This window comes from Ochotona curzoniae, unplaced genomic scaffold, assembly GCF_017591425.1.
Source record: "Ochotona curzoniae isolate NIBS_2020 unplaced genomic scaffold, NIBS_Ocur_1.0 scaffold_2683, whole genome shotgun sequence".
Taxonomy (NCBI): Eukaryota; Metazoa; Chordata; class Mammalia; order Lagomorpha; family Ochotonidae; genus Ochotona; species Ochotona curzoniae.
In genome coordinates this window covers 2714764-2729813 of record NW_024467100.1, presented here as the reverse complement: position 1 = coordinate 2729813, position 15050 = coordinate 2714764, and the positions used below count along the sequence as shown (strand labels likewise).

At 43.3% G+C, this 15050-nt stretch overlaps 1 protein-coding gene across 4 annotated transcripts in view; it reads left to right on the top strand.

Moving 5' to 3' along the window:
- The window catches only part of PBX1 (PBX homeobox 1), a 278168-nt gene extending 264174 nt beyond the window's left edge, over positions 1 to 13994 (top strand). For all 4 annotated transcript variants that reach the window (XM_041003179.1, XM_041003181.1, XM_041003178.1 and 1 more), the window contains one exon: positions 9595 to 13994. In XM_041003179.1, coding sequence (XP_040859113.1) covers positions 9595 to 9687 — 93 coding nt within the window. In that variant the 3' untranslated portion in view covers positions 9688 to 13994. The remainder of the gene's footprint in view (positions 1 to 9594) is intronic.
- The last annotated feature ends 1056 nt before the right edge of the window (positions 13995 to 15050 follow it).

The following is a 15050-nucleotide window of genomic DNA, read 5'->3' as shown; positions in this document are numbered from 1 at the left end:
CCCCACGCCCGCAAACACTGCCTGCGCGTGTCTCAGGTATGGCCGCTGCACATCGCTCTGGTGTATATATGGTTTCTCTGTGTACTCTTCGTAAATAACAGCCTTGTCAACAGAGCCAAAAGCAAAAAATCAAAGGTTATAAAAATGAAATGAAGAATCCAAGGCTGTATAGATTCAACCAATCAGATAATTTGTACCGGGAGAAAACAAAACCACCCTTTGCTTAAATGATCTAGACTTGACTGCCTAATTGTGTGTGTGTGTGTGTGTGTGTGTGTGTGTGTGTGTGTGTGTGTGTGTGTGCTTGTTGGGGGTGGGCATATGCCCAAGTGTGCATGTTTAGGTGCTGAATGTATATGAGCTGTCTGTGAATAGAAAAGAGTGTGTGGGATTGATACCTGTGTATGTGTTGGTGGTGTGTGCATTTCTGGAGGATGTTTGTTCAGACAAAAATAGAATTCTCTACCTCAGAACACCTCCCCTTGGCTGCATCAAGCTTCGCTCAGTGTTCTTTGCCAAGAGATCAGGGTAACCTTTGAAAAGTTAAATAAAAATAAAGTATTGATCTAGCCTAGAAACCCCATAAGCTTGTGGAACTTGGACGCAGTCCTATTTGCAATTGTAACAGAAATGGGAACACGTTCTGCCCTAAGCCTGGGAATATACACAAGCTCATGTCCCATATGAGTTACAGAAGCCCTCCTCTGTGTCTCACGTGCCTTTTGACAATACAAATGATCATTTCAGGCCTTTAAAGAAGATTAATTCGAAAAAGAAGGAAGCTAAGACGGTGCCAAGGCAGATTGTAATTTTGGAGTTGACTGACAGCTGTACTCCAATAAGGCAATGTAGAAGGACAGGCTGGGGTAGCACACGTCTTATGCCATTGGCCTTAACAGTGTCTGGCATTGGATTTTCATTGGGTACCCCCTCAGACAATAGTTAGAGTAAGTGCAGGCTAAAATTTGAGGTGTTGACTTGTAGGGAAAGAGTTTATATTCATACATAATATGAACATGGATCAGATATTAGAGCAGTGCTCTGCCTTGTCGGCAAGAGATAAACCATATTAACCAACACAGTGGGGGCTACACATGATGGCACCTCCGAAGCATAGGCCTAGCCCCTGAAGAACAGAGTCTGTGTTGTCCAATAATAGGTTGACAAAGTAGAAGGTGACTAGGTAATAGAAGGTGTTAGTAGCTGCTGACTGCTCTGAGACAAGTCTTAGGGTTCCTGAGTTCTAGCATCCCAGCAAACACAAAGATTCTATGAAGGAGAATATGAGCCATCATATGAGCCTGTATCATCTCAGGGTTATCAAGGGGCCATGCTCTGTATGAGGTGCCCACGCACTGCCAACTCAGCCCCAGATCTCGAAATGGGCAATATCCATGAGGTATACAACAGGGACTCAGTGTGGCCAAGTGTAGTTTCTGAGATCTAGTTTCCCCTCCTGAGAAGTAGGGCTAGGAGTTCATACTTGGCTTCAGTACCCAGACATGTTTATGGTCCATAATAAGAGAATTGATTCTAACTGCCTCTGGCATCACTGTGCAGTCATGATGGGCACCAGCAGCCAGGCAGCCTCATATTCACAGGGGGACAAGGGAAGCCTTCAAAGCATCCGGTTCTCCATTTTTTATCCATTCAACTCAAGTGCTTAATTAAGCAGCTGCTGTAGCACACATGATCCTTTCCCTCCAATGGCTTGTTGGTGAATGATTTACCATCTCATCCAGGCTAAAAAAATCAATGCTCTCCATGCAGCCTGCAAGTCCAGGCATGACTGGACCCTCCCACCCTCAGCCCCAGCTTACGGTGCTCACTGCTGTGCTCCTGTGCTGCTTTCTGGCTTTCTTCAAGTTCCTTGGAGTCTTTTCTACTCACAGGGCACTTGCCCTGTTCTCTCCTTGTCTATTTTCTGTCCAACTTTGGGCCAACTTTCCAGAAGCCCTATAAGGTCTCAGTTTTGAAATTTCTCCTACAGTTTATTACCACCTAGAATTTATGTATGTCCATCTGATGCTTTTTATCAAATGTTTGCTTTCCACAAAATAGTAATCTTTTTGACAGCAGACACTAGATTTTTTTTAATTTGTCACTATATTCCCAGTATATAGCACAAGGTAGGCACTGAATATATATTTGTAGAATTAAAAAACTCAATGATTACAGTAAAGCAGATGTGGTGCTTACATGAAGATGTAATAAAAGAGATACATATAGCTGAATGTCCAAAAGAATGGTCAGAATATTACTAGAACTGGAATTACAATGATGAGAAATGGTGTGCTTTGAAAGTAGCTGCAAGGAGACAACCAACACACTGGGCTTTAAAAGATGATGTGGATTCCTAGAGACCAGATGAGATGGACAAAGGGAAAAAAGAGAGAAAATGTTCACTTGATTTTGTGAGAGAGGAAATAAGGAATCTCACTTGGGCACTAGGGGATTGATGATTTTGCAACCACTTAAGCAATGGCAATCTTGGCAAAAAGGGTATGTGTTTTCCACCAGGAATGAATAACTAGTTGTACAGCTGATCTTTCTGAGCCTACAGGCCAATGTGCAAGATATCAGGGCTCAAGAGATTGTGGAGGAACCAGACTAGATAAGGGTGTGGTGTGAGACATGATATGAAAGCACCAGGGACTGACATGGTGGTAGGTGACAGTCAGAGAGGATATGCTCAGAAGTGAGGGAGCCAAGGAAACAAGAATCCAGTTTCAACCTAGAGAAGTTCGTGCAGGCAGGGATTGACTTCAGGAAATGGGAAGAAGTAGCATATGAGAGGAGAATTCCGTTCCGAGAGCAAGGCAGCATCTTAATCGTAAAGCAATTGCAATAGAGGCAAAGGAAGCACAGTTTTGGTCGATATGGCTTAACCCCAAAGTAGAAGTTCCTGTGTGAAGATATTGATAAAAAAGGGCCAAGTAACTGATTCTGATTTCCATATAGTTACCAAATTCAACGTGCTTAGTAATTAGGCTAGAAATAGTACATCCTTTTTCTAGGCGTATATGTTGTTCTTGAATCGACTTCACAGATTTAGCGAGTGGAAAAAGATCATGGTACATACTTAGACCAAAAAAAATCACTTGGCTGAAAGTCATTTGAGGTATCCTATATTTTATGGGACAACTCTAAAGTGATAGCTAAGTTTACATGTGGAACTAAGCCATGGAGAGAGGAGCTAAGAAACAGGATCCCGTAGACCATTTGGGGGACTGTATCTGTTGTGCACAATTTTTATAAACCCAGCTGTGTCCCACATAGAGACTGGAATGCAGGGCAGGGCTGTCTCCCTTCTTCCTATGCCCATGTGGAGACCATTCCTTCTTAAGGATGTGTACCATATTCTACTGCAGCAGGAGGACTCCACTGTCGTTCTGTATCGTGTTCTCTGAAACCAAGCAGAAGGGTGTCAGTAGTCCTCATAGTCACTTGTTTGAGATCACCTAGGAAATAGTAGCAATCTCTGAGCTGATTCACTTGGAGAAAAAATTCACGTCCTACTTGTAGAAGTTAGCCAGAACCTTGGTTCTGCTTCGTCTCCATCTTTACAATGCATTCAAGATGGAATAGCTGCGTATACATTTTCACAATTGTGTTAATCGGGGACCTCAGACATGCACATATGCTTTTTCCTCACTCATGATGGAAGATGGATGCCACCCTGCCTCTAAATGGCTTATTTAATCTTCCTATGCCCCTCCATGAGAAATTTATCAAGATCTTTGTTGTGGTAGGCACTAGGGATCCAAGAAAAATTCCACAGACCTGTTCTGATGGTGCTGTGTGAAACAGATGTGAAAGAACAAATTCCATGTGGCAGTCCGGGTGCTGTGACACAGGTGGATGCAGAGGACTGGTGTGCTGCAGGAGAGACAGTGCCAGGGGCCGCATCAGGCAGCGTGGGTACTTCAGCTTACTGCTCAAAAATGGCTGGCATATGAGCTGGCGGTAGCTGGATGAGTGAGGGCACTGTTTTCTAGAAGAAAGAAGCAGGTGAGAGATGGCTGCTCTCTGGGAATTTCTCATGGGCCTGGCTGGAGCATTAAAAGGAATGTTAGTATAGTCAAAAAGCAATGCCAGGGATACTTTAGAGCTGCAGAGAACACGGAGTGTCATCTTGAGAAACCATTGAAGGCTTCAACAGGGGTGCCATGGTCAGTACTACATTGTGAATGATCACTCTGGTGACATAGATCTGAGAAGGTGCCAAGGGACGCAGAGATCACTCTACCGTTGTAAAATGTCCTGCAGAAATTTTGAACCAAGGGATGGCCCTAAAGGGGCTTTGCATCCTAGAGAATCCCTTGCAAGTGCCCAATGGGTAATCGTTAGTAAGTGTTCAGTATATAAGGAAATATGGTTCTAACCACATTTAAAAGCAATGGATCTAGGGTCTAGCTGGCTCTGTTCTGTGAGCTGATACCTTCGTAATATGTAGTAGCTGTGTGCGTGTGTATGTGTACAACTGTGTGCATCAAGAAACGAGAGGATGCATCCATGTATCTTAGTTTCTCTTCTTGGCCGGCCCCACCAGTGCCTAGGTGATTGAGGGCCTGGAGCACGAACACCTCCTCCCCTACGCCGAAGGCATCTCTGGTAATGGCAGCTGGCCCTTATGCAGATCAAGCTCAACTCAGTGCTGACATCAGCCGTTTTGTGGCACCTCAGCATATTTCTGGGTTGCAAATGAGAGTTTCGTAGTGCCAGGCTTGCTTGGGTTGTCACATCAGGTGATGAATTCTCTGCATCAACAGTGTACTGCTAAGGTGAATGCAGAGAAATGGTGGGAAGATGAGATAGGACAGGCAGTTCCCAGCCCAGCAGCTTCTGCTTTGGTCTAAAAGCAGTACTGGCTCCACAACCATAAAGGAAGAGTCAACCACATGGGGCTCCCGTTCAAGGAACGTGATAGAGAAAGCGAAAGTCAGGGCGTTAGTCACAGTCCCATGCCATGTGTGTGGTCAACAGTTCTCTCACTTACCATTGCTCAGACTTGGCTCCTTTGCGAGCTCTGTTTACCTTCTTGGAGTGGCATGCAGTCCATGCTGCTTTGGGCAGGACTCTCAGAGAATTTGGTGCATATCACGTCAGTGCCAAATTGATCAGGATAAGCTATAGTGATTCATTTTTATCCCTAAAACATTTTGTCCCCAATTATTTAAGCTTCCTCCTCTGTTGGGCTCTGGCATGAGCCCACCCTGTTCTAGTGGCTTAGGTTTCATCTATAAGCAAGGATAGACGGTGGCACGGATTTTAAGGCGTTGCATGGGACAATCACAATCACACTGGAAGTGCCTGGAATTTAGTCCTTCCTGCTCTCTCCATTCAGCTTTCTTCTATTCATGCATGTGGGAAGGCAGCAGATGGTGGTTCGTGTGCTTGGGCCTGCACTGCCCACACGGGAGACACAGAAGGAGTTCCTGGCTCCTGACTTTGGCCTGGCCCAGCCCTGGCTGTCGCAAGCATTCAGAGAAGCGAATGTATTGCCATTCAAGTAAATAAACATAATGTTTCAGAAAATTTTAAAAAGCATCATTGGGTCTTGTTTCCAGGTATCTGTATGATAAGCCATAAAATTATCTTGTAGAGCTGGGTGCAAATATAGACTCTTCCATGAGAAATATGGACAAAGATAAAAAGGGCACATTGGGTTTTGCAGACTTTATCTCCCACCCCTCAAACTCCTCTGTGTGGTTTGTGACATTAGCATTTTGAAGACAGCATCCATTATAAAGGATAGAGTGCAGCGAAGAGTGAAGGGGGAAGTTGAAGTGCAGAAGAAAAATCAAAGCCAAAGTGTTATTTCCCGCCACCTCCACATGGTTGTTAATGAGAGCATCCTCCACTCTTACTGCGCCTGGAGATAAATAAACACACAAAGGCACAGTTCCCTACTTAATATTCACCCGCAGTGGAGGAAGAGGGAAGGAATTGCTCCCCAGGGTTAACGTGGCAGTAAGCGAGGTCAGCTGTTTCCCAAGACGGTGCCGCCTCTGAACATCTTACATTAAAGCTGGAATGATACAGCTGAAGCAGCCAAAGTGATTTACAGGAAACCCAGTTAAGTTGAATTTGCTTGTAGTTTGTGATCTTGTCGAGGTTTGAACAGCAGTGGCAGCAGATAGCACGTTGTTATATAAAGCACCTGCATCGAGAAGCTTTCTTCCCCACTGTCCCCAGTATCAGACATGTTTATTCTACAAAGTACCTATGTTGATTTAACTTGGACCTGATAGGTTTCTGTCCCCTAGTCTGGCAAGAAGAGATGGGAGTGGAAATATCTTGGAGTAGGGGGACCAACAGTCTTATTTAAGCCAGGATATAGGGATCTGTCGGAATATAGGACTTGGCAATGCTAGTGTGGGAGACTTGGGAAAACTGTTGTGGATGGTCACCAAATCTGAAGGTGTGTGTGTGTGTGTGTGTGTGTGTGTGTGTGTGTGTGTGTTTTAATGGATAAAAAGGGGACATGTGGATATCTGATCAACACACATATTTGCAATAGAAGGTTTTAGATTTTATTCACTGGACCAGCTAGCATAATTAAAATCCTGGTTTTGGTAGCAGCTGAACTAATACTCTACCATCTGTGAGTCCTTTCTGCCCTCTGTCATTTTGTGCACTGGTCTGAGAAAACAGGAATCTTTGAGAAAAAGAGATCAAATATCTCCTGCCTGAGTTATTTCAGTTCAGAGATGTCCCACAAAGTCTTTTGAAGCCATTGGAGAGCATAGACTGCCTTGCCAATCCCTTCCTAATGAAATGCCACTGAGCTAATTTTCTTTTCTAATGGTTTCACTTTTGGCACCATTTATTGTTACTTTAATGGAATTATAGCATGGCTAAATAATAGTAATAGTGGTGATTTGTGAGCGATGGAATGAAATTGCTTCATGTCATGTGCCACGACGTGAATGTTGACTGCTTCCACTGAGCTTCCTTTTCTGCCTGTCTCATTCGAGGTTGATTCTAAGATATGTGACTTTTGTTCTTTTTCGCCAGAACTCTACTTTGTTTTATGATATTGCACTTCAAGAGCCTCTATCAAACTTCCTTGAAATCCCATACTACTCAGTTAACACACACATACCTCTTCCGTGCTCTCACACACGTCTAACTCTCTACCTATATAAATATGTGTGTTTGTTGAACATACACATATAAAAAGCTTGTTAGGCGGCCCGGTGTAATAGCTTAGTGCTAAATCCTGACCTTGCATGCACCAGAATCCCATGTGGGTGCTAGTTCATGTCATGGCTGCTCCACATCCCATCCAGCTCCCTGCTTGCGGCCTGAGAAAGCAGTTGAGATTGGCCCAAAGCCTTGGGACCCTGCACCCACTGGAAGTTCCTGGCTCTTGGCTTTGAATCAGGCCTTTACAACACTTGGGGAGTGAACCAGCAGTTGGAAGATCTTTCTGTCTCTCCTTCTCTCCGTATATTTGCCTTTCCAATAAAAATAAATAATTTTTTTAAAGATTATCAGGGCAGGCAAATATCAAAATGCTAGTAGTTATTACCTCTGAATAGTAGGACTATAGATGTAAATACATGGTTTTTTCTATTTTTCTGTTTCCCAACATTATATGATGATATGCATCCTTTACTTTCATAACAACAAGGCAAATGACATTAAGGGATTTTATTTAGGGAAAAGAAGTATAACCAACATTCTCATGCAGCTAAAACTGACACCAGGATATGCATGTTGTTAATAGGGAAAAAGGCAAAGACCTCACCCTGTGACAAGTCTGTATTAGGTATTTGAATTAATTGTGTTCCTGATTCTGGTTATTCTTCACAATCTCAGTCCTAAAAAGATAGAGAACATGTCTGTTTTGTATTTTTAAAAAATCAGTCTCATTTCCCATTATTGTTCTTTATATAATCTACCTATTGCAATACCAGGGGAAGTGTCCTCCACTGGGAAAGGGAGTGGGAGGAACAAGAGAAATGAATAAGAGCCAGAAATTGGGATCTGAGTGCAGCTAACCCCGTTGACTCATGCATGATTGAGAAGTGTGCGTGGCTTTGCCCTGGGTAACCATTTTTCCTGTTTAGTATCCAAATGTGCTCTTCCACGCAGCATACACAAAATCTAACTTCGGGCTGGAAAAACTGGTGAGAGCTGCTTCAAATCAAAAGCTTTGGTATCTTTGGGGGAATTGGAACATCATTGGCATGCACAATGAAAAAGAAAGCCAAATGGGGTTGAAAAGTGTGGAGGAAAAGATACCCAGGCCACACAGGTTAGGAGGCCTGTGTTCTTGTTGGCCAACAAGTCTGCTTTTCTCCTGGGTGAATGAAAATATGTGATTGGTGGTGATTAGATTGGAGCATCCAACTAAGTACTGTGGAACGTGCATGAGTAGAAGCAGTGCTCTTTGTTTGCTAAATAACAATGATGACACCTGCCCTATCTACTGCAAAGTTTGCAGAGAATAAAATGATAGGAGACCACAATAAAATATTTTAGAAGGGATGGCTAGGACCTGGTGTGTTTCACAGCAACATTTCCAGAATTGAAGCATGGTATATGCAAAGGAGCACAGTGATTGGGGAAAGGGCATTTTAACACACTTATATGTCCGTGCTTTAAAACATAAACAGTCATGAATTCCGAATGTGCATTAAGCACTGTAGCCAGTCAATCCTTAGCTTACTATGGAGTTATTTTTTGGGGAGAGGGGGTCACTTGACAGATTCTTGGAGAACAGTTTTATTGTTGGGTGCCTCTGTCTGAATCTGGAGTCTCAGACAGCTGACCTTGAATGTAGGTCAAGCCTGTTGCTTCTTGTCTCACCCACTCTGGAGATGTGTTCAGATAGGCCAGCCCTTACAGTCTTCACATCATTGTTTGATCTGCTCTGTTCACCTGAATCACCCTGTGTCTTTCCAAGGCCCACCTCTGAAAGTGCTTCCTCCGTGAGTTGTTTTCTGCTGCCCCGACAAGGTGTGATGTCCCCTTTGTTTATACTGTCTGCCTGCAGGGCGCTACTATTTATTAGATTGATTTGTGAATTTATCTTCTCTCCGTGAGGACATGAGTTGTACATCACTCATCATTAAGTGCCCAGGAGCATCTACTATAAGACTTGGCATAGGTCAGGGACCTAGATTCCCATACACACAAGAAGTATGCAGAGCTGGAGAGATTCTTAGGAATCCTTTGAGTCAACATCACTTTTCAAAGGGGAGAAGATCCAACAAGGTGCTTCACTGTCATCAACATCCACCTGTTGCCAAACCTGGGAGTCTCTTGACCTGCAAAGCAGCTGCCATTGCACAAATGATATGGACTGAATCACAAAGTCCTGGAGAAGTATAAATCCATCACACCATGGTGGGGGGGGGGGTGTTCACTCTGTTATCCCAAGCTCTCTGGGAGGATCCTAGCTCTTCAGAGGGTGGGGGGAATATCATCACCACAGTGTTCGCTGCCCATCTGAAGAATGTCCCCATGGGACAGGCAGGTGCAGGGCTAGGCCCCTTACACAAGTTGCATCATTGTCATTGTCTGCTCAAAATGGACACCCAATCTCAGAGGACTGACTTCTCTTCCCTTTTTCCCTTCTAGGCTAATGGAGGTTGGCAGGATGCTACTACCCCTTCATCAGTGACCTCCCCTACAGAAGGCCCTGGCAGTGTTCACTCTGATACCTCCAACTGATCTCCCAGCAATCGCATCCCGGCTGACCCTGGGCCCCAGTTGGGGCAGGGGCAGGAGGGAGGGTTTCTCTCCCAACGCTGAAGCGGTCAGACTGGAGGTCGAAGCAATCAGCAAACACACTAAGAGTCTCCTTCTCTTCTCTTCTTTGGGATGCTATTTCAGCCAATCTGGACACTTCTTTATATACACTCTTCCCTTTTTTTTTTCCTTTTTTTTTCTTTTCTTTTTTTTTTTCTTTTTTTTTTTCTGGGTAGAAGCCACCCTTCCCTGCCTCCAGCTGTCAGCCTGGTTTCTGTCATCCTCACTGTCCCTTTTCCTCTATCCTAGATGCCCGGGGTCTCTGTCCTCTATGATGTCCCTGAAGGATATTTTTCAACAATTAGAGGAATTTAAAGAGAAAAACACAAAAGACTACAAAGAAAATAATAAAAGCATTTGTATGTTTTCATGCTGGTGGTTTGAGGAACCAAATGTCCCTCTCTCAGATTGCTCCTACCCCATGTTGCCAGGCAATCCTTCTCTGTGTCTTGTTACTCTCACTACCTCTCAGCAGGAATACGCCACATTGCCCTGCTCCTTCTCGGCCTCCCTGCCTCCTCTTGCTCCCCAGGGACAGTACTGATGGGAACACTCTGCCCCTCTTCTTTGCTAACCGAGGTGGGCACTGGGGACTGCTGTGGTTTCTAGAAGTGCCACTCATCCCAGTGTCAGCCCTCCTCAATTGATTCCAGGGAGTCAGGCCCAAGGGCCAAGAATGGCAGGATTCTTACAGGCCTCCTCATCCTCCTCACAGTAGCCCTTGAAAAGGCGCCATCTTCACAGTCCTTTCAACCCTTAGGGAAGCAAGGTTTGGAACCCATTGCTAAGCCAGGTCTGACTTGGGCACTGCAATGATTGCCTCGCTAAGGAGGCCTCTTCTCTGAGACACTTCTTCTCCTGTCCCTCCACATGCATGGGGATACACACACTCTTCTGCACTCTCACCTTCCCAAGATGTCATATGCAAATGCCTGTCTGAGTAATCACTGCACTACACCTTGTAAGACCCAGAGAGGGTGTTAACAGCTCTTGAGCGATGCTCACTGACGCAGGGAAGCAGCATGTACCGGAGGTTTCTCAGGCCCAGCAGCATTTGCCAGGGTGGCAGATATGGGACTTGACAGCCAAGAAGCTCAAGTTTCCAGTGCTAAAATTTCTCCCTTCCTCCAATTCTGGAGCCTTCAGGGTGCCACTCGTAGTACTTATATGTCCACAATGAATTTGATTTTTTTTTTTTTTTTTTTAATTTTAGTTTTTGTATTGGAAAAATGGTGTTACTTATCAGAAAGCTACAGGGCATGGTGTTCCTGAAGTAGTAATAAAAGAACAAGGTTCAAATAAACTTTTTGCTGTTTTGTCTGAGGACCCGAGACTCTAGGAGAAGGCAGTGTTTTCATTGAAACCAACGCAGTGGTGTTGCCTCACTGGGAGCATCTTGGGTGAGGACAGCAGGTACTAGAAAGCCATTGCTGACTGTCTTCCAAATTTAAATTCTACACAGCCAGCTCCACCAGTAGTAAAGGTGGCAGGCCTGTCATGTGATTAAATGGTTGGTTCTCACATCTCTTGGTATGTCATTTTTCCCCCCATCTGTAGAGATTGCTATGTCTGGCTCACCAAGAGGTTTGTGAGAGATTAAAGAACTTGATTTCAGTCATATCCAACCTGCAAGTGGGAAGTCGGGGGAAAAAAATTTTCCTAAGGTAAACAACTTCATGCCAGAGAGAGACAATAAATTATTTTCTATTAGAACCTCTGGTTACCATGAATGCCCTGATCTCATCACCATGATGAGAAAGAGTAGTGTGGTTGATTTTTCTTTGATTGTTTTGGTCTGTTTGGTCTTTTAGCATGGAGGAAAGCATCAAAATAGAAAGATAAGACGTGGTTACCTTCGCTTTTACTAGAATTTAAATGTGTGGCCCTCTAAGTACTCTATCCCCTGTCACAATCACTCTGAGAGGCTCCCAGGGAAAGTCACAAGACCCTGAGGGGTGAGGATGACCATTTTAGAAAGTTCTGGAAATTCTTCAGGGCACTAGAGTAATGAATAGAGAATACTCTTCTGTGTGTACCTGGTCTTTGGTTAGAGATACCTGAGACTCTCAAACACATGTGTTTTAGAAAAAAAAATACCAAAATAAATACTTAGCAAAAGAAAGTTATGCTTTGATGACTCAGAGCCATAGAGCACCTGTGTCTGCTCAGCTGTGTCATAATCAGAATGGGACTAGATACAATGGGTGCTTAGAAGAAGCTTCAGTGGAGAACTTGAGTGCCTAGAAGGAGCAGAATTACAATGGAGTGACTCACATAGGAACAGGACTGGAGCCCATTCAGTTGAGCCAAGGCTTAGCAGGAAAGAAATGAGAGCAAAGCAGAGCAGAGGAGCAGGGGGCTGGGAGTAGATGGTACAGGAAACAAGTAGGATGACTCCAGGTTTGAATTCAATGGTTGCATGTTGAGTTCATGGAAAGGCGGTGCCGCATTTGCTCAGGCAGTTTTTCTCCCAGCAGTAGTGTTCACTAATGATCACCCCTCACTCCTCTACCCCCACTGAGCACTTCACTCCTTCTTCTTGAGAGCCTGTTCCTTCCCACAGCCTTCCCTCTACGCTGTCACTTCCAACATGGCAGTCCCAGCAGGCCTCAGTACTAAGCCAAACAGCCGAAGAGTGGGGATGGAAAGAGGCTGCCTCTAAGAAGTCCCGCGAGACCACTCCTATTGATAACTGCCTGTGCCCTTGGGACTCCTCCATTTTCTAATAAAGTGGGAGTGCTCCATTTTCCCTGACAGCAAATGTCCCCTGGGATGCAACGCTAGACCCTGGGTTTGCCCACCTTGTAATTCTTCATTATTTCCCGCTTTCCACCCCTAACTCCTCCTCCATTGTGGGAGTTGATTCCCTTACAGTTCTTTTGCCAAGTGACACCTTCTTTCAATTTATTATTTTTGTTTTATTTAGCTGTGGTGGTTGCTCTTTATTTGCTGATAGCTTTCTCTCATGGATATTTTTTTTCCCTCTTTCCTTCTGCTTTTGTTTTTTTCTGCCCAGAAAAACCTGACTTCGATACCAAAAAAAGATAAAACTACAGAAACTCAAATTTAAAAAAAAAAAACTTAAAAAAACAAAAAAATACTCAATGATTCTTTCAGCTTTATTAACATTTTCCATTGTTTCTTGCGACTTGTGTCTCGTTCTTTGTAGTATTGATGATGAACATTTGATAATGAATGTTCTTGTATATTCAGATGAAGAAAAAAACCAAAAAAGCGGTCTGAATTTAATAGTGTTTATAATAAAAAAAATTTTAAAAATGACCCTCATAGCACGCAAAACAGGATGGGGAGTTTGCCCTACTCTCTGTGACAATGCGCATCATTCCTGCATTAGTTTTGAACGCCAGACTACCTACATTCATCATTTCAACATTTTTCTTTTATTTTCTTGCATTTGTGAATTAGTTCAAGAATGCTAGAAAAGTGTCGAGTTGTGCACATCCATTTCTTGTTTCACAATGTTTAAAAGTGACAGTAATTCATTTTGTAAACTAAAAAAAAAAAAAAGGTTGGAATAGTGAGCTTAATAGGTACAACCTAACACGTTATTATGTTTATTAACTTTGAGACCCAGAAACAAATTCTTTTCTTTTCTTTATTCCTGTTCTTAAAAACACACAAAAAATTATATATGTGTTTTTGTTTTGTGTTATTTTTGGTTTGCTTATGGGGGGGATTTTTTAATTGTCAGGATTATGATCTTGCTGTTTTTATTCCTTAAATATGTATATGAGGTGATGTGAAAAGATGACGCTAGTAGAATAGGCCATTTCCTTGTTCCCTGCTTTGCTTCAGAATTCAGTTGCCGTGAGAAACAGAGAAGGCCCTTGTTGGTGTTTCAATGCCAACTTGCATTTCCAGAGCATGTAGTTCTCTTGCACTCCCTGAGAAAAACAGAATCTGGGTTTGCTTCTCCTGTGGCTCTTAAAAAATGTCAAAGAATCGGTCCAGACGATTCCTGTAGGAGAAGCCATTAGCCTGTATTTGATCCTAGACACCACAGTTAGGTGCTTTCTTTTCTTTCTCCCTGATTAATAACAACATTCCACACAGCCTTTTCCGAGGAGAAAGGATTCTTCTTCCAGACAAATCCCACAAGTGGGACTGTTATGATGGGTACCATCGACTAAGTAGAATAGGTGCAGGACACAGACGCAGAACCAAGCTGTCTGGTGAGCCATTGCGTCATCTTGGATGGAGAATGGGTGCCATCCTGGACCAGCCATGGCAGGGTTTTGATGCTGAGAAGTTGTGTTTGATTGACTGCCAAACATGTCTTAGCTGTCTCTCATTTAGGTGGCTTCTTAACACAAATGGTAAAGCCAGCCTGATTTGGAATGTTTTTATTAGTTATAGGAAACAAGAAAGCTGTACCACCTGGAAAAAAAGTTTAGTTTCAAACCTCCCTCATTGGAGAAAGTGTTTAGAAATTGCCCAGAACATAAAGAAAAGCGAGTGAAGAAAGAGCATTGGGGAGCGATTCTTTGGAAAGTGCTTCTACCCAAACACTTGGGCTCTTGTTTTGAAGTCCAAGCAAGATAATGACGAGCTTTTCACATCACCTTTATGGTTTCAATCCCTTGCTCAAAGCTTCCTGCAATCGTTTATTTTTTTGTAAACTTTTTTCTTTTGCTAAAATAAATAAAACATTCGATGGTTTCCTTCTTTTTCTATTTTAATTGCTTTGCTTCTTTCCTTTGGTGTTTTCATTTGGAAGTGCTTCCGTTTGGTTGTGGATTCTAGTCTGCCCCTCCCTTTGCCTTCTTATTATTCAGAATATAAACCTGCAAAGCTCTGCTCTGTTTTGGTTTTGAAAGTTTAATCCTTTCTGCTTCTGTGAGGGCACAGACTTCTGTCCCTTTTGATTCCAACTGAACTTTTGTGTTCTCTAATGATACTAACATGGTGTAGGTTTTACAGTCTCCTAATTTGTACTGGTAATGCATATTCCAAATAAATAGTTTCTTTTGTTGCAAAAAAAAAAAACTACTTGTATTTTGTGCACATTTCTTCTCTCTGATGCTGGCAATTTCTCTTCCCCTGAAGCAAGTCCGGGTTAGTGTGGATTGTCGTATGAATAGTGGTGCTAACAGAACAGTTTTAGGGTCGACCTACTATGGTGTCAGAGCACTGATCCTGTGGGCCACCTCCCTTAACCATGAGAAAGGAAAGAAAGGAAAAGGGGTGGGAGAGAGAGAGAGAAAAGAAAAATCCCTTTGTGGGCACATGTTAGTTGTACTACCATTTAGCAGAGCATCTCATCT